Below are 18172 nucleotides of genomic sequence, written 5' to 3'. Positions count from 1 at the left end.
TGCTGATGCTGTCAACATCTTCATCCTTATCCTCCTGGGCCTGTCTGCAGCATTTGATACTGTCTGCCATTATATTTTAACTGACCGCATGAAGAGGCTTCTTGGAGTTTCCGGAACACTCCTTGCCAAGTTCCACTCCTATCTATCTGATAGACAACAGTTTGTCTACCTTGGCAACTGCAGGTTTGCCCCAGCCCCTGTATCACAAGGTGTCCCACAAGGCTCAGTGTTAGGTCCATTGCTGTTTAGTATTTACATGTTACCCCTTGGCCAGATCCTCCGTCAATTTGAACTCAGATTTCACTGTTATGCAGATGACACACAAATCCACATCCACACAAACCCCACTCCACTATGTCACCCCTCTCTGTTGTAGACTGTCTCCGTGAATTGAAAACTTGCATGACCAATAACTTTTTAAAACTCAAACGATGACAAAAACAGAGATAATGCTCATGGGCCCCAACTCCCTCATCAAGAAACTGGGTCAACTCAACATGACAATCAACGGCTGCATCATCCACTCCAACAACACAGTCAGGAACCTTGGTGTTACATTTGACCCCACTCTGTAAGTTGAACCCCACGTCCAGAACATCACCCTTCTTCCACCTCCAAAACATCTTACAACTCAGACCCTCTCTCACTGACCCCAATGCTGAAACCAATGCTGAAACCCTCATTCACGCCTTTGTTTTATCACACCTGGACTACTGTGTTCGCCATTCTCTATGGACTCCCCGCTAAAACACTGGATAGACTTCAACATATTCCAAATTCAGCTGCACGAGTCCTCACACACATCAGACCTTGAGACCACATCCCCCCCCACCCTCATCAAACTCCATTGGCTCCCAGTTCAAAATAGGTCCCTCCTTAAATTGCTCATGCTCGCCTACAAAGCACTCACTTCCGCACCCCTACACTCCCACCTGTTCACTGCGCTCCTCTGACACTAGCCTCCTCCCCATCCCTCGCACCAGGCTCCGCTCCATGTGAGACCGGGCTTTAGCAGTTCAGCCCCCCCAACTCTGGAACTCCCTCCCTCTCCATGTCAGAACCTCACAATCCATACACGTATTGAAATCCACACTAAAGACACACCTCTTCACACGGGCTTACCCGCATTCTCTATTGTCTTAGCTTTTATCCTCGGTCTAGTTCATTTGCCTGGTTAATCTGTTATCATGTTTAGTGTACTCCATGGTTAGTCTGTCCTCACGTTTAGTGTACTTTTATTGACTTATTGCTTTTTATCCTGCTGATTTTCTTGTATATGTAACGTGTCTTTGGGAGTTGAGAAAAGTGCTTAAAATAAAAGGTATTATTAAACTGACTGGGTCTGGTCTTAGGTTGAGGCCTATTGGAAAGTCTTTGGTCTCGCTTTCAGACAGGGCTCACTAGAACCACCCAAACCCTGACGAGGGCCAATGAAAGCAAAGCTTTCATAGATCCATTCCTGTATTTCTAATGACATAAATGACAGACGGTTAAGTGAAACTGAATGCAGGTCTGCCTCAGCCACCGTTGTCCACTTCTCAAGGGTGAGAAGAGAGCCAAATGAATCAGATCAACGCGATGAAATGGATCGAGGATGACAACTATGGATAAAAGCAAACAATTCACTGTGGATAACACTTGGATAACCGTGGAATCTCCTGTTAGGCAGCATAGAAGGCAGTTCCTCCTTCAGAAACTCCTGGATAAACAGAGTGAAATGAGACCACTGCCAAAGTGACCCTGATCACCTCTGGCAAGACGAACCATAGAGGTCTGAGAGAGGAATTCAGAACAAAAGGAATAATACAGCCAATTCTGTTATACACTCATCTGCATATTTATTTGGAGAGTGAAGCAAAACATTTAGTTTGGCTCTATTCTCCAGCATCTTGGATTTCAATCAAATGTTTCATATTAGGCGACAGTACAGAAAGTCACCTTTTATTTGAGGGTATTTTCAAACATATCTGTTTTACTGTTTCGAAATGAAAGCACTTTATGTATCTAGTCCCTGAACACTTCTAGTCTCTGAACACTTCTACATTAATGTGGATGCTACCATGATTACGGATACTGATGAATGAATCGTGAATAATGATGAGTGAGAAAGTTACAGAGGCACAAAGATCATACCAACCAAGACATGCTAACTTCTCACCATTACCAATAAAAGGGGAGGTTAGAATATTTTTTGAGGGGTATGATATTTACGTCTCTGTAACATTCTCACTACACTGATACTGATAGACTTCATATGTATATACTGTATTCTAGTCATGGCTCATCCTATATCACTAGTGCCAAACAGAACCTTTTCTATTCATATACTGTCTATACACACCATTCACATACATACAGCGGTTGACTTGGACTGAAATATGTGCCGGTACTCATGTTTGGTACTGTTTATATTTAGGTGGAGGAGCTCAACAATACTTTTGAGCTAATATTTTATAGGAGCAGCAGGAGCTCAGGCAGTAGAAAATTTGAAGCTGATTTCCTGCAATTCTATCCATTTTGACATGGGGTTTTGTACATGCGTATTTGAATACTGTATTCTCAACATAGCTCAATCTATTATTTCTACCACTGTACATTGCATTTTAGTTCAATTGTTTATACACACCGCATATTTATTTATATATTGGATTCTTTACATAGATCCCTCTAATATACAGTATCTAATGCTGTACATAACATTCTTAGTATATATTGTGTACATTCATCCGGTGTTTTTGCATATTGATTGCATTTGGATTACTGTTACAGAGCAATTTGGATATTAATTGGATTCGTTCCGCCATTTCTTGATTTATTTATTCAATTTGTATTATTATTATTATTGTGTACTGTTTGACATTTTACTGCATTGTTAGCACTGGTAACATAAGCATTTCGCTGCACCCGCTACATCTGCTAAACGGTGTATGCGACCAATAAAGTTGGATTTGATTCGATTTTGAGTGTACTGTATCTAAACCAGGTGTGGGAGCTGTGAGAGCTGACGCTCTTCAGTTCAAATGCAGTAAACTTGGAGAGATGTGCTGAACTTGGTGAGGTAAGTGAGGTACAGTACTGCAGGCTATAGGCTTACCTGTTCGGTGATTCCTCCCACCACGGGCATGTAGTCGATGCGGAATTGTTCCACGGGACCTTCAGGCCCGGTCCAGGTAGCACGGAATGAGTGGTGGGTTACCTCGGAGGTCACCAGGTTAGTGGGCGGGTCTAGGCCCCCTGCACGAGAAGCGGGCGGGAATGTGAGCAAACACGTCAAATATTTCATGCACTATAACATTCTCACAAATCTGTCCCGAACACCTTAGCCTCATTGACACAGGGCTGTTGGAGCTGTTTTTATATATCAGACAAAAGTCTTCTTTAGGAAATAGTTTCCCTCCCCGTGTAGTAAATCACCATTGTGTTTCCTCCTAAATTTGATTTAAGGACAGGAGTGCGTCCAAAAAAAAAAAAGGTTTCCATCAAGTGGGTGGACCTTATTTAACATAAGTGAAGAAACTCAATTTATCAAGTGTGTGAGGCAACCTTCGAGACAAAATCCAAGTGTTGGCGTTCGATCTGTCTTTTTATTGGCTCGTCTCATGCTCTTATTGCTATTCTCTACCTTCTATGCTAATCCATTTATGCAACTGATGGGAGAGATCAGTACAGCCTGTTCTGGGTGACAGATTAAATTGCTTTTTAATGCCTGCTCTCTGCCATCTGTGCTGCTTTTGGCATCTTAGATTAGAAAGACCCCTAACTGCTGTACCAAGTACAATACACAGCTTGACTCAGGAGAATCATTTTACAATAGCAAAACTTTAAGTTGAGCATTGCTTCACAAACCCATGTTTCTCTCAGTGATTGGGAAAGAGTTAGATAATTAGAGAGAGAGAGAGCGAGAGAGAGAGAGAGAGAGAGAGAGAGAGAGAGATGGCCTTACAGTACCTGGACCCTTCACACTGTTACAGAGGTTGATGGTGAGCTCATCCACTATGTCTAGCAGGAAGGAGAAATCATTCACATTGTACATGTGAATCTCATCTGGGTCTGAGGCAATGGATCTCAACTCATTCTCATCAGCGTTCTTCACACCTAAAAGTCACACAACACCACAATATTTACTTTTGTCATTGTAAAATGTCTATTTTCACTTGACATGGTCACGACCTGATGATTAGCTGAACCATGACAGGTTTTGAGTTATACACAAGGAGGGCCACTCACCAATGGCGTAGAGCTCGATGTTCTCATCCCTCAGCACCTGGGAGTTGGTGATGATCTCGTCCTGCGACTTGCCGTCAGTAATGAGCACACCGATCTTGCGCGAGTCCTTACGCAGTCCCACGTTGGTCTTGAAGTTGTTCGTGAGGATATAGTTCAAGGCCATACCTACAGAGAGACATTCGAGAGATTGTTTAGAGGCCCAGTGCAGTATGTTATTTTATATGATTTCCACAAGTTGAAATAATACTGTGAAATTATGAAAATTATGATAATGCCATTTTAATGTAAGAGCTGTTTGAAAAGACTGTTTTGGTGGGACGGAGTTTTGGCCTTCCTGGTGACATCATCAGGCGGTAAATTAGTTAATAGACTAATAAGGAAGAGAGTTCCAAACCTCTCTGCCAATAACAGCTAGTTTTCAGTTTTCCCCTCCCCACTCAGACCACTCACAGACAGTCCTAGAAAAATTCTTGTTTGAGAAATTGCTCTTTGCTAAGAAGCTGTTTTTATTTCTTTTTTACCATTTTCATTTCAAACAATCACACTGGGTACTTAATTGTTAGCCCGAAATGATTTGATATTGAGATAAAACATCTGCATTGGACTTTTATCATGATTAAGTTAAGTGAAGTTATTTTAAGTTAAGGTAAGTTAAATTCGGTTTATAATACAGATGACAGCTCTGAGTTATCCCTTCATTTGATGATACGTCACCTGTCATGGTGTTTCCCCCTTTGTAGGGCAGGTCAGCCACAGCTTTGAGCAGCCCATCACGGGTTGGGTGGGCATTCAGATGCCACTCAGTCTTGGGGTCTCCACTGTACTGAACCATACCTGGAGACACACACAACACAGCATGAGACTATACCTACCTCCAATCAAAGGGATTGTTCAGAATATAACATTGATTTTCAATTATGGCTTCAAGTCCAGATAAAACTCAATTGAGTTGGGTGATGAACCTATGCCATCGTGCACATTGCCAATGGGATTTGATCAAAAGAGAGATTACCGATCATGACTCTGTCAGGGCCGATGTCAAAGACACCAACGATGCGAGCGATGAAGGCGCGGATGGTTTTGAAGTTCAGACGGCCAATACTCCATGAGCCATCGACCAGCAGGATGATGTCAGCCTTGGCCTGGCTCTTACACTTGGCTTCTGTAAGGGGTGGAGGAGAGGGCCGTGAAAGGGAGGCCTGATACCATGGACACCCCTCGGATGGGACCACTTAGTACAGTCCATGTAGTGTGACAGTAGAGAGGATGTGTGTAGGAAGGGACGAGGAGAGGGGTGCCAAAGAACAATAGAATAATTTAAAAAACCGTTTCAGACAGGCAAAATACACACAGCAAATACAGACATCAACAAGCAGGAGGCAGAAAGGCATTACAAATATCACAATAACTATACTAAAAAACTATACGTACTATACAATAATGTTTCTACAATAAACTATCTATTGCTTCAACACGTTTTGCAGCAGTATTTCTCCCTCGCAGGGGGATCAACTATTTTCTTTCCCCTGGGGGTCCATCTTCTTTTTTTCCCTCTTTTTTTCTGTGTATATCCAAAAGGCTTTTTGATGCCTGCGGCTCTTCGGGATGCTTGTGGGGTTTCTGTCGTTGGGTTTGTCCCCTGCCTCTGAACAACAAGAGCCTCCAGCTCACAGACGACATACGAGAGACTCCTCACCCCGAGTCATTGCACATTCCTGCTGTGCTCACTACTCGACACCTGTGGGGGTGAAAGGGTGGTTGCTCGCTCGTCCTGCAGCCGAGCAAAAGGACCCAGAGTCGTTCAGACACGGAGCTATGCAATCTGCCCACTGTATCTGCAATTGAAAACAGGTTAGAGGAGAAAACAAACATTTACCCACTTTTGTTACCGCAGCACGGAGAAACAGGTGCTTGACGATGTGTAGGGGATCGCCCCTCGTAAAATGTGTATCTGGTTATATATGGAAGCAGTTTGTTTGAGTTACACAACACGGGTAAACAAAAGGCTTGTAAGCTCAATGTAAGTCTATGAGACATTCCCCAACAAGACCACCTGTCATCAACTGAGACAGTAAGACACTGTAGAGGCGTCTTAACGACTTACGTCTGCTCATGGTGGACTGGAACGTCCCTAGCTCTGCTCTGATCGGTGCGGTGGGCAGTGTGTCACTGTGTGTCAGTGTGTCTGCTCCCCATTACTGAGAGGAATTTCGGGCCAAGGTCAGCAGCTCTCTTAGGGTCTTTTATGAGAAACATTTTCCTAGCCGCATAGAGCTCTGCTCCGCGGCAGCCCGGGTGCACTGCATACTCTCCTGGTTGTAAAACATCTCTAATTAAAAGCAGAGAAACTTATTTCCATTACTAACTTTTTTTTGCGAAGTAAAAATGAGAAATATTAACTTTTGCATGTCAGGAAGGATTAAGGAAGAAACAATATGGCTGCTGGGTCAAATGGGCACAGTGATGAGAAATATTTGTTTCTGGCAAAAGACACACAAACATGTTTGGCATGCTGAACGTTTGGAGTTGTGGGGGAGTGTAAGTCATCACACAGTGGCACTGCAAGAAAAAGGAGGTCAAGACATATCACCCATAATGAATTCATCCTAAAAATATCATAATGTCTTGCTTATCACCAGCGTGATAAATATCATATGTACCATATGAAATTTGGTACCCTGGTTCAGTTTCCTGGAGCGTTTGTGAGAATTCTACAGAATATGTTTTGCTTTCACGAGTCCAGAAAAATAATTGTTTCTTGTGCGATTAGCAAGACAAACATTCTCCATGACGTTAGCGAACGAGCTTGTTTATTACGGGCAAAAAAGTTCCACCCGACTCGCACTGCCGCGTCACAGTACCTGGTACTCTGGTCCTGGATCTTGGACCCGCTACTCACGCAGGTCCAGGATTCGTTTCAGTCAGTGTTCGATTGCGTTTCGCACATGCTTTAAAACGCGATCAGGGTACCAAACGCTCCAGGCTCCGAATCATAGGGGGATTTTTGAAAGTGCCTTTAACATGATATGAGGCAGAAAAAAGGCCATTGGAGCCAAACAGCTATAAGTGATTAGTACTCATTAGAATTGATGGCAGTGTGATGTGGTGCTTTATTCCAATGTGTTTGTGATGTGGATTAGTTTAGACAGACACATAATTCCCTATAATGGGATGATTAGCGTCATACTGTAACTCACAGTGGGAAAGCCGTTCCTCTGCTCTACTAACGCGGATGGGAACAGAGATGGGCTGTGGCTGGGACACTGTGTGTCTGTGGTTTGGTCTGTGTGTCTATCTGAGTGGTTGTTCTATGGCTGCCTCCCATACGGCGCCCTATTCCCTATATAGTACACTGCTCTGGTCAAAGCTAGGAAATGAGGTGTCCTTTAGGATGCAACAAATGTCTGTTTGTCGGTTGTTGGTTACGTTATGGTATTGTAAGGTTTTACCGTTCCAAGGTTCCAATGGGACATCGGGTGCATCGGAGAGGGTAGTCTTCTCCTCTCCAGCCAGTGCAGCAGAATGGCCTCCATCAAACATTCCAAATACTGCTACAGAGTACTTGGTTCCGGCCCTGATGAGATGGAGAGATGAGATTCAAATGACTATCCTCAAAAGTAGTGCCAATGTCACAAGGCAGAAGACTTCCTGTCTGAGGTTATAACTTCCTGTCTCTCACCTGAGCTCCTCTAACACCACAGTGTTGTCATAGGGCCCAACCAGCAGCTCTCCCAGGTCGATATCATTGCCACTGGGGTGGAATGTGACCTTGTAGCCACGCACATCTCCAGGGGCTGCGTCCCAGGTGACTCTGAAGCTGGTCTTGCCAGGGTCTGAGGTCTTCAGGTTTCTGGGAGCTTTGTAAGGTGACACTACAAGGGGACAAACAGAGCAAACATATCAGTTCAAACTCATGAAGAAAGATCGTAACTTCATATTTGGCCAAGCTAGCCATTTTTCAATGAGATCAGCCAACCCACATTCCAGTCAGTTTCTCATTAGTCCATAATACAAGTCTTGAGTCCCAGCATGCGTCTCAAATGGCATCCTATGCCCTATATAGCGTACTACTTTTGACCAGAGCCATATGCACATCAACAGTAGTGCACTACAAAGGGAATATGGTGCTATTCCGGTGTCTAAGAACCTAATGTCATTCCATATGTTAGTAAGTGGTAAGATCTCTCTCTCTCTCTCTCTCTCTCTCTCTCTCTCTCTCTCTCTCTCTCTCTCTCTCATATATATATATATATATATATTTAACTTTGTGTGTTAAAATATGTGTGTATTAACCAAGTCTCTGAGGTGTCCTTAGTGAAAGATACCTGCCCCACTCCCACAGTGTTTCCCACTGCACCTTACTGTCTCTCATCTCATGGAGTTGAATTATGGACCAACGTACGTGTCGTTCCTACTCCTTGCCTTGCTTTTCCTTCTCCCCGCTTGTAGATGGGGTGCACCGTGATGTCATAAGTGGTCATGGGCGTCAGTCGCTTCAGCACAGTGGAGGTGGAGGTGCCAGGAACCTTGGCGAACATCTCTTTGCCGCCATCGGTGGGTACGTACGTCACTCGGTAGTTGATGACTTTCCCCGGTGCCGCCATCCACGTTAACTTCATGCTTCGCTCGGTCTCATCGGACACAGTCAGAGCCTTCGCAGCAGCAGATACTGAGGACAGAGAGGAGGAGAATGTTCGATTCGTAGCGAGGATGTTGAGAAAAATCCCCAAATCTGTTTATCTTAAAGGCCCAGTGAAGTCAAAAACGTGATTTCCCTGTCTTTTAGATAGGGTTGAAGTCGGAAGTTTACATACAATTAGGTTGGAGTCATTAAAACTCATTTTTCAACCACTCCACAAATTTCTTGTTAACAAACTATAGTTTTGGCAAGTCGGTCAGGACATCTACTTTGTGCATGAACCAAGTCATTTTTACAACAATTGTTTACAGACAGATTATTTCACTTATAATTCACTGTATCACAATTCCCTTGGCAAGGAAGTTTACATACACCAAGTTGACTGTGCCTTTAAACAGCTTGGAAAATTCCAGAAAATAACGACCATCATTATGTTTGGAGGAAAAAGGGGGAGGCTTGCAAGCCGAAGAACACCATCCCAATCGTGAAGCACGGGGGTGGCAGCATCATGTTGTGGGGGTGCTTTGCTGCAGGAGGGACTGGTGCACTTCACAAAATAGATGGCATCTTGAGGAAGGAAAATGATGTGGATATTTTGAAGCAACATCTCAAGACACCAGTCAGGAAGCTAAAGCTTGGTCACAAATGGGTCTTCCAAATAGACAATGACCCCAAGCATACTTCCAAAGTTGTGGCAAAATGGCTTAAGGACAACAAAGTCAAGGTATTGGAGTGGCCATCACAAAGCCCTGACCTCAATCCTGTAGAACATTTGTGGGCAGAACTGAAAAAGCGTGTGCAAGCAAGCAGGCCTACAAAACTGATTCAGATACACCAGCTCTGTCAGGAGGAATGGGGCAAAAATTCACCCAACTTATTGTGGGAAGCTTGTGGAAGGCTACCCGAAACATTTGACCCAAATGAAACAAATTAAAGGCAATGCTACCAAATACTAATTGAGTGTATGTAAACTTCTGGTCCACTGGGAATGTGATGAAAGAAATAAAAGCTGAAATAAATCATTCTCTCTACTATTATTCTGACATTTGACATTCTTAAAATAAAGTGGTGATCTTAACTGACCAAGACAGGGAATTTTTACTAGGATTAAATGTCAGAGAATTGTGAAAAACTGAGTTTAAATGTATTTGGCTAAGGTGCATGTAAACTTCCGACTTCAACTGTATATTTGCACACTTTGAGGTAAGGAATAATAATGTGACATTTTTTAAATTATGATAATGCCCTTTTAGTGTAAGAGCTGTTTGAAAAGGCTGCCAGAAATTTCTGACTATTTTGGTGGTATGGAGTTTTGGCCTGCCTGGCGACATCACCAGGCGGTATAAGTCAATAGACCAATAATAAACAGAGTTTCAAACCTCTCTGCCAATAACAGCTAGTTTTCAGTTAATATATCCCTCCCATTAGGCTCATCCAATTAAGACCCTTCACTCAGACCGCTACCAGACAGTCCTAGCAAAATTCTGGCTTGAGAAATTGCTCCTCGCTAAGAAGTTATTTTTGTTTATTTTTTACCATTTTAATTGAAAACAATCACAGTAAGGTACTTAAGTGTTGCCCAGAAATGAATTTATATTTTGATAAAAACAGCTGTATTGGACCTTTAACTTTCTCTTTCCCCTATTGTGAATGAAGCTAAGCTCAATAGACCATGTAATAAGGTGCATTTGTTCCACCATTTCGGCACGCAAGAATAGTCAAACCAAAGGCAATCCTTCCAAACAGTTAATTATCCCAGGAAAAAAAGTCAGACCACTAGTTATCATTCGTTCACTGGGAGGATTGTTATTGGCGGAAAAAACATGACCTCCAAATTCTCAATGTGTTGATTGACCTGAATGAACCTGTAACCCTGTAACCGGAGAGCCATTGGTTCCGCTGTGCGAACGTAATGAGGTAAGCACGGATATGAAAGGTGAGGTCTCCTGAGAATGTCTCAAGGTTGTTTACTGTTCAAAATATGCTTGACTTGGCCTGCCAGAGTCAATAAACTAAATTACTTTCCATATCTACAAATGTCTAATCAAACCATCTCACTGGTTCCTCAAGTGTTTAAGGACATTTCCATCAATGTGATTTCCCATGTGTAGGATAGAGGGATGTTTGGTGGATTTGATAGTGTGTCTAAATACTGCTCCCACGCAACCTAACAGCAGTATACAGGACACATTACGCCATGTGCCAACAAATGCATAATTAAAAGAAAAAATCCCCTCCACAAAAGTGAGGTTATCTTAGATTCTAGAACACATAATGCATAATAACTGTCACCACCTCAGCTTTCCACTGCAAACCACAGCTTAAAAGGGAGTCTTAGAAATGACCTTTTTCCAAAATACCCGACACCAAGAGAAAGAGTTCCAGAGAGTGAGGATGATGAGCACTGGAATGGAATATTTTCATATTTTATCAATTTGTTTTAATAAAAAATCTCAATCTTGGCACTGGCATAGTGCTATTGTATGAAAATATATGTGATGGCCCAAGGAGAGTTTCAAACTGTTCTACAGATCTACAAAATGCTTCATGGATACATCCAAACCGCCACAACTAACACCAGTTGAGTGACTCATTACTTTGGTAATCCCTAGCAGTGATGAGAGATGACTGTGTCCCAAATGACACCGATTCCTTACTTAGTGCACTACTTTTGACCAGAGCCATATGGGCCTTGGTCAAAAGTGTTGCACTATACGGGGAATATGGTGCAATTTGGGATGCTGCCATTGTGTCCACCTCTGACGTCCAACGCTGAGAGCTTTCCCTGGCCCCAAACAGAATGAACGGAGGATGATGTGTACTAAGTCTTACCATCGGTGGTCTCCTGTCCAGTCAGTGGGTCCCCGTCTCCTCTGCCGTAGGAGGCCGCGACAGACACCTGGTAGAGGGTCTCGGGTGTCAGACCATCCAGGACAGTGTTGGTGACGTCTCCAGGGACCGTCTTCTCCCCTGACTCGTCACTGTACAACGACTTCCAGCGGATCCTGTACATCTTCACGTTTCCAGGGGCAGCCGTCCAAGATGCAGCAAAGCTGGTGTCCGTTACGTCGCCAGTGACAAGGTCCTTGGGGGAGCCCAGTTCTGAAACGAACACAAAGGAAAAGAGATCAGATTTCTGGGTGAGGATTTGGGAGAGGATACAGGATACAATGGTTGGTCAATGATAGTCAATGAACGTTCCAACACACTATATGGATAGGCCCTTATGCACTTCTCAGTAAAGGAAGAGAAAATGCTCAACTCTAAATCATCTTGCGTAAACAAGTAAAAAGGGTTCTTAGAACCATAAACATTATGCACTTTTGCAAACAACTTAGAAATTCAGTGCCTTTGACAAATCCCCACAGCCCGGCTGTATCTAAGCATCCATTTTGTCTGACTGCATCTGGCCAATTGGACTACTCAAAATGGAAAGCATTGAAACCCGTGTCCAGAGGACAGCATAGTTGAACAGCTAGTCACATCTATAAAGACAAAAGAGCAGCAGAGATACCACATATCTATCTAGGATTACAAACATGCCTCTCACTGCGACTGGACCTGTGGCATATGGGCTGACTTATAGGAGACTCCCAATAAACTAAAGGACAACAGTGAACATCTGCTTCATATACTGGATGGATGGAGAGAGTGATGGAGGGAGGGAGGACACTGACAGGAGCTATGGGTCTATGGGAGAGTATGGTCATGTTGTGGGTTCTCACCACTGTTCCTAAGTGACAAAACAGACAAGGGAAGCCTGTTTGCCTTAACATATAGATTTGTTTCATTAAACAAGACCAAAACTAATTTCCTGTGCATATGGCTCATGTTACTGCGAAAAGACACATGGAGCTTATGCTGCACAGAGCGAGCAGTCTACAGGGACGATAGACATGACTGGGGTTTGTGAATGGCGGTGACAATCTGCATCTCCATTGTATATGTTACATTGGGCGCATTCGTTTTGCATCACTCTGTGCCACTGCCGGGCGGAGTTTGCTCCTAAGGGCGATAGCTCAACCGACCCTGGGAACCTGAGCGATGCAAAACAAACTCACCACATTGGTCATGAGTTGAATAGAGGTAAAACATTGCATAGTAGTACAAACTCTGTCTGTTTATGATAATAATGAAAAATGTCTGGTCGAGTGATCTAACTCAACAATGTAACTACAATGTAACAGAGAGTGGCCATTAGACATACAACACTTCACTTTCTGCCAATGGACATATTGGGATTGTAATGGATAGTGCACTGCACAGTCAACTGATTATAGTGGACCACAGCCAGTATTACTCTCCAGATACAAGATGACATTTTCATGAATCATCAAAACCTACGTTCGGTTCATAGTGTGGTGGATCCGAGACAGACTCTCTTAATCATTTTAGGATAGCCCAGTGCAGGACTAGTGGTGGATATTTACTGGTAAGACACGTGACCAATCTAACCATGGCACCACGAGTACACCGAGCAGATTCTGACTTAAACCATTACCTTTTGTCGTTTTCTCGTCTTACCACTGAAGCCAAACAAGCTAACCGATAAACGCAAACGTCCGGCGCCCCCATCAAATCAACATGTGAACATGTGTCCTCTTTCATATTGAAAAACAAACATATGGAAGTACTGTTATACTTCAGGGGGGAAAGAAAGATTTGTTGGGTTTTTTTTCTGACCAAAAATTGTACAGGGAGAGATGTTAACTTTAAGCATGTGTTTAATTTTATAGATCAACAAGTAAGCTGCGTCTGATTTCAGGAAAAGTCTTTCCAACTGCCACGCCAAAAAGAATCTATCAAACATAATATTCCTCTGAAGCAACCCATTCCAGTCCCGGCTAAAATCTAATTTCCTTCATTTTACTGGACATGTACTGCCTCAGTCCACATGGGCAGGCTCTCCGTCTCCACCACAGAGGCACAGCAGCAGCCACTGCCATTAGCTCTCACTTTCAATGTCTGGGAGGGAGTCTGGAGGTTTTCTAAATATCAAACCACAGGCGGCTCTCGCAGGGAATCTGGCGCTCGGCGACCCGGCCTGAAACCCACTCAACCCTATTATAAGGCAAAACTGAACAAAACCACAGTAAATTCAACTCTCTTTCTTTTAAACACTACACTTGCAAGTTCTCTCTAAAGACTATCCACTATTTTGGCTCGGAATATTTTCTGAATAAACAACTATGTGATTTTACGGCTGCCTGCATAACATTGAATAACAATGTTAAGCCAATCAAATGAGTAAATTGTTGAAACGTAACAAAATATATACACTATTGTTCTGTTCTATTTTATCTGCACTCACTGTAACCTTCCAACACCAGGCAGAATTAATTTTGTTCAGGCCTTTGAAATTCTAAATAGCCTTGACATATCAAGCACGTTGCAATGTCCTACACTCAAGACAAAACTCTATCCAGCGGAGAAATCTGCCGTGCATTTGTATCCAGCACTGATACTAAGCCAAAAGAGCCTAAAAGTTCATTACCACAGTCAAAACAAGCTGTAGCTTAATGTTTGACGTTTGAACCTTGCTTTCATATTCTTTAGACACTGGTCCAATAGAAGGGAGAGTGCAGGTCCTGAAGTGCAGTCTGCCCACTGCATGTTTGTCTAAACGACATCCTTGAGGGTCAGACAACAGCAGCTTGAATCCTTTATAAACTCTGACAAATGCCAGATAGGGGAGGGAGAAAACGTTCAGCTCACTGAGAGGGGGGATTCTAAGGTGCTATCTATCCTAAAGGAAGACAACTATATAACTCCAGAGCCTGAGTCCCAGTAAGAGTAGACCACCTCTTGACTTGGCCTGCAACCTCCTTTATGCTCGTTGTTGATTCAATTTCCATGCCTCGCTTTGGTTCTTTTTGATTCCCGGCACAGTCTTGGCTCCTAATCATCCCCACTCCCTGATGAAAGTGGATGGTGAGTGCTCAGTATGGAGGTGGCCAGCGTTAACACAGCTTTGAAGTATTTTCCCAGGTAACACTTTCCATACGCCTCCTCTGCCTTTAACATTCATTATCTCACCACTTTTCCTTTTTCATTTGTTTTCTTACAGTGATTCTGTCCTCCTCCTACCACATCGAAATATTAAATTAGTGGGGGAAAACGTACAGTGTGCTCCGTCGATTTACCGCCTCAGTGTGAGAATAAAAGGAATGTGAACTCCAAGTCAGAAGTCTTCCTTTTCCCCCAATTGGGACTGGAGCTCTGCTGGAGTGTGTTGCTGGCCAAACTGGATGCTCCACAGAAACGGCCACCCCCATAGACAAGCCTAGGGTACGGCCAAAATTGCACCCTACTTCCTATACAGTGCACAAGGGTGCCATTTGGGACGCAGGCCTGAGCAGGGCGAGGGTCCACTACCCCTTAAGGGCGTTCAGGCATAGGGCCTGACAAATAATCGCAACATGGACTCCCCTGGTCAACATTACTCCAAATCCCCACTACCTCACTGAGACCAACATTATTGGATTTCGCTCTGTTTATGAGGACTTGCAGCTAGATACTGTACATATTCATCATTACATTACGTGCTTTCTACAATATATCACTACGGTTCAGTTTTGTTTTAGGAATTCACACAACATTGTTACAGTGGGAGAAATTCCAATACACCAAATCCACTGATTTCAGTTGGGAATTGAAACATACCATAGGTTCTTCCCAGTGGTTGAGTCCCTAGCCTTCCAGTGGAGCCCAGCACAAAGTGATCAGTGTGTGTCGGCTTGGCGGCGTGTGTGAAAGCAGAGAGAGTCCCAGATGCTGTGTCAGCGAACTAACTAACTCAGAGACTCTGCGACTCCTCCACGTCCCTCAGGAGAGAAGAAAGTCAGCCAGCAGGGGCCCGAGCCTCCCCCAGTCGGCCCAACCTCCATGACAGGCTCAGACATGTTCAAGGGCCATGGCCCATTCCCAGTCACACCAAGTCAAGGTCCACTCAAATATGCACCATTGTCCAAAGCCTGGAGAAGGAAGGCTGGCTAACGTCAAGCTCTTGGCATTTTTTTTATGAATGGAAAAGGGAAGGATTTAGTGGAAAAGGCAAAAGGGATGAGATGTTCTCAGTTTAAGACTCCTCTTTTGCTCCTTCCTACTGCATTGCATGTGTGACTGTTGCCAAAACAGTCTAATATAGCCTAGTGGTTCTGCTTTATGTCAGCTCTGACGCTACTTCAAAGTCCATTCCATTGAAAATGGGCCACAGTGGCAGGTAAAGAACTAGGTGAGCACTACTGGGTGTGATACAGTAGCTGTGTTATTGTGGCAGCGATCCGGGGCAAACAGCTTGACCGCCAGCCAAAACACAAGCACACATGATCTCCAGCATCCAGAGGGATGGAGCTGAGCTGACTAAAACGGCTATTGGAAAACCAGATGGCTGACGCAGTCTCTCTCTCTCTCTCTCTCTCTCTCTCTCTCTCTCTCTCTCTCTCTCTCTCTCTCTCTCTCTCTCTCTCTCTTTCTCTCTCTCTCTCTCTCTCTCATTGCTGTCTGTCCAACCCAGTTGGTCCCAGGGATTCGCACAATGAAAAAGCTGAAATTCACTACTTCATTCATCTGCTTCCTCTGCCCTTAGATTTAGCCTCACATTGAAGTTGTATACCATGTTCTTTTCAGAACAACCAGGGCTATAAGTAGAACACAACATTTGGCATAAACGGTTGCATTCATGAGTTTTATTGACAAATGTCAATGAAAAATAAGGTCTGCCAAGCAAAAACCTGATACAACTTTATAAGAGTGCTAAAAGTAAAAGAAAAAAAATTATCCGTTGGAAATGAATATCCAGCTAGTCAGTAACAACTATGTGGAGTTTGTGACAGCAGCTACACTACCGGTCAAAGGTTTTAGAACACCTACTCATTCAAGGATTTTTCCTTATTTGTACTATTTTATACATTGTAGAATGATAGTGAAGACATCAAAACTATGAAATAACACATATGGAATCATAAAGTAACCAAAAAAGTGTTGCAATGGACATTAGACAGGTGGGAAATTGTCCTTTGGTCTGGATTCCGAATTGGAGATTTTTGGTTACAACCGCCGTGAGACGAGGTGTGAGTGAACGGAGGATCTCTGCATGTGTATTTCCCGCCGTAAAGCATGGAGGAGGAGGTGTTATGTTGTTGGGGTGCTTTGCTGGTGACACCGTCTGTGATTTATTTAGAATTCAACGCACACTTAACCAGCATGGCTACCACAGCATTCTGTAGTGATACGCCATCCCATCTGGTTTGGGCTTAGTGGGACTATCATTTGTTTTTCAACAGGAAAATGACCCAACATACCTCTAGGCTGTGTAAGGGCTATTTTAGAAGGAGAGGGATGGAGTGCTGCATCAGATGACCTGGCCTCCACAATCCCCCAACCTCAACCAAATTGAGATGGTTTGGGATGAGTCGGACCGCAGAGTGAAGGAAAAGCAGCCAACGAGTGCTCAGTATATTTGAGAACTTCTTCAAGACTGTTGGCAAAGCATTCCAGGTGAAGCTGGTTGAGAGAATGCCAAGTGTATGCAAAGCTGTCATCAAGGCAAAGGGTGGTGATTTGAACAATCTCAAATATAAAATAAAATGTTTTGGTTACTACATGATTACATATGTGCTATTTCATAGTTTTGATGTCTTCACTATTATTCTACAATGTAGAAAACAGTCAAAATAAAGAAAAACCCTTGAATGAGTAGGTGTTCTAAAGCTTTTGACCGGTAGCGTATGTGAGCTTATTACAGTATTATAGACATTATGTCCTCAGATATCCTATGATCTTCTATGTAGACGAACCCCTTACCTTCAAACAACTTTTGTGTGGCTTGTGAACATTATATAGCAAAGCAGAGCGTATTCATGAAAGTTACAGCTTTTCATAGTGGGGTCATAATTGTTTGTAGTTCAAACCGTTCAGACTTTACATACGTTTTTGTGAGAATAACTGTTTTTTTGGGATCCGCCCTTGTCTCACAAACACCACTCTAGCTGCACTCCAATGAAATAATTTTAGGAACTCTCTGTTTTACCTTCCAGTGTGGCTCCTTTCCCCTCCAGAGGGTCTCCTAGGCCAGAGGAGTAGCGTGCGCTGACCTCCAGATCGTACTCAGTGCCAGGCTGCAGGTTCTTCAGAAGGGTGTTGGTGTTCCCTCCCTTCACCGACACCTCCTTCTTCTCGCCCCCCGCCGACGGACGGAAATTGATACGGTACTGGAGGACGCGGCCCGGTGCCGCCGCCCACGAAAGCTTCATGGTGGACACGGTCTTGTCAAAGACCTGTAGGTCACGAGGAGATCCCAGCTCT

At 43.6% G+C, this 18172-nt stretch overlaps 1 protein-coding gene across 9 annotated transcripts in view; it reads right to left on the bottom strand.

Annotated features, from left to right (window-relative positions):
* The window catches only part of LOC115194654 (collagen alpha-1(XII) chain), a 96746-nt gene that overhangs the window by 62158 nt on the left and 16416 nt on the right, over positions 1 to 18172 (bottom strand). For 8 of the 9 annotated variants that reach the window (XM_029754556.1, XM_029754529.1, XM_029754564.1 and 5 more), the window contains 10 exons: positions 17898 to 18170; positions 11699 to 11968; positions 8630 to 8896; positions 7907 to 8099; positions 7677 to 7801; positions 5240 to 5389; positions 4942 to 5061; positions 4228 to 4392; positions 3949 to 4095; positions 3095 to 3234 (listed from right to left, as the gene is read on the bottom strand). In XM_029754556.1, coding sequence (XP_029610416.1) covers positions 3095 to 3234; positions 3949 to 4095; positions 4228 to 4392; positions 4942 to 5061; positions 5240 to 5389; positions 7677 to 7801; positions 7907 to 8099; positions 8630 to 8896; positions 11699 to 11968; positions 17898 to 18170 — 1850 coding nt within the window. The remainder of the gene's footprint in view (positions 1 to 3094; positions 3235 to 3948; positions 4096 to 4227; positions 4393 to 4941; positions 5062 to 5239; positions 5390 to 7676; positions 7802 to 7906; positions 8100 to 8629; positions 8897 to 11698; positions 11969 to 17897; positions 18171 to 18172) is intronic. The other variant, XM_029754591.1, reaches the window with a different exon arrangement.

This window comes from Salmo trutta, chromosome 1 (genome assembly GCF_901001165.1).
Source record: "Salmo trutta chromosome 1, fSalTru1.1, whole genome shotgun sequence".
Taxonomy (NCBI): Eukaryota; Metazoa; Chordata; class Actinopteri; order Salmoniformes; family Salmonidae; genus Salmo; species Salmo trutta.
This window is presented reverse-complemented; position numbering and strand designations above follow the sequence as displayed.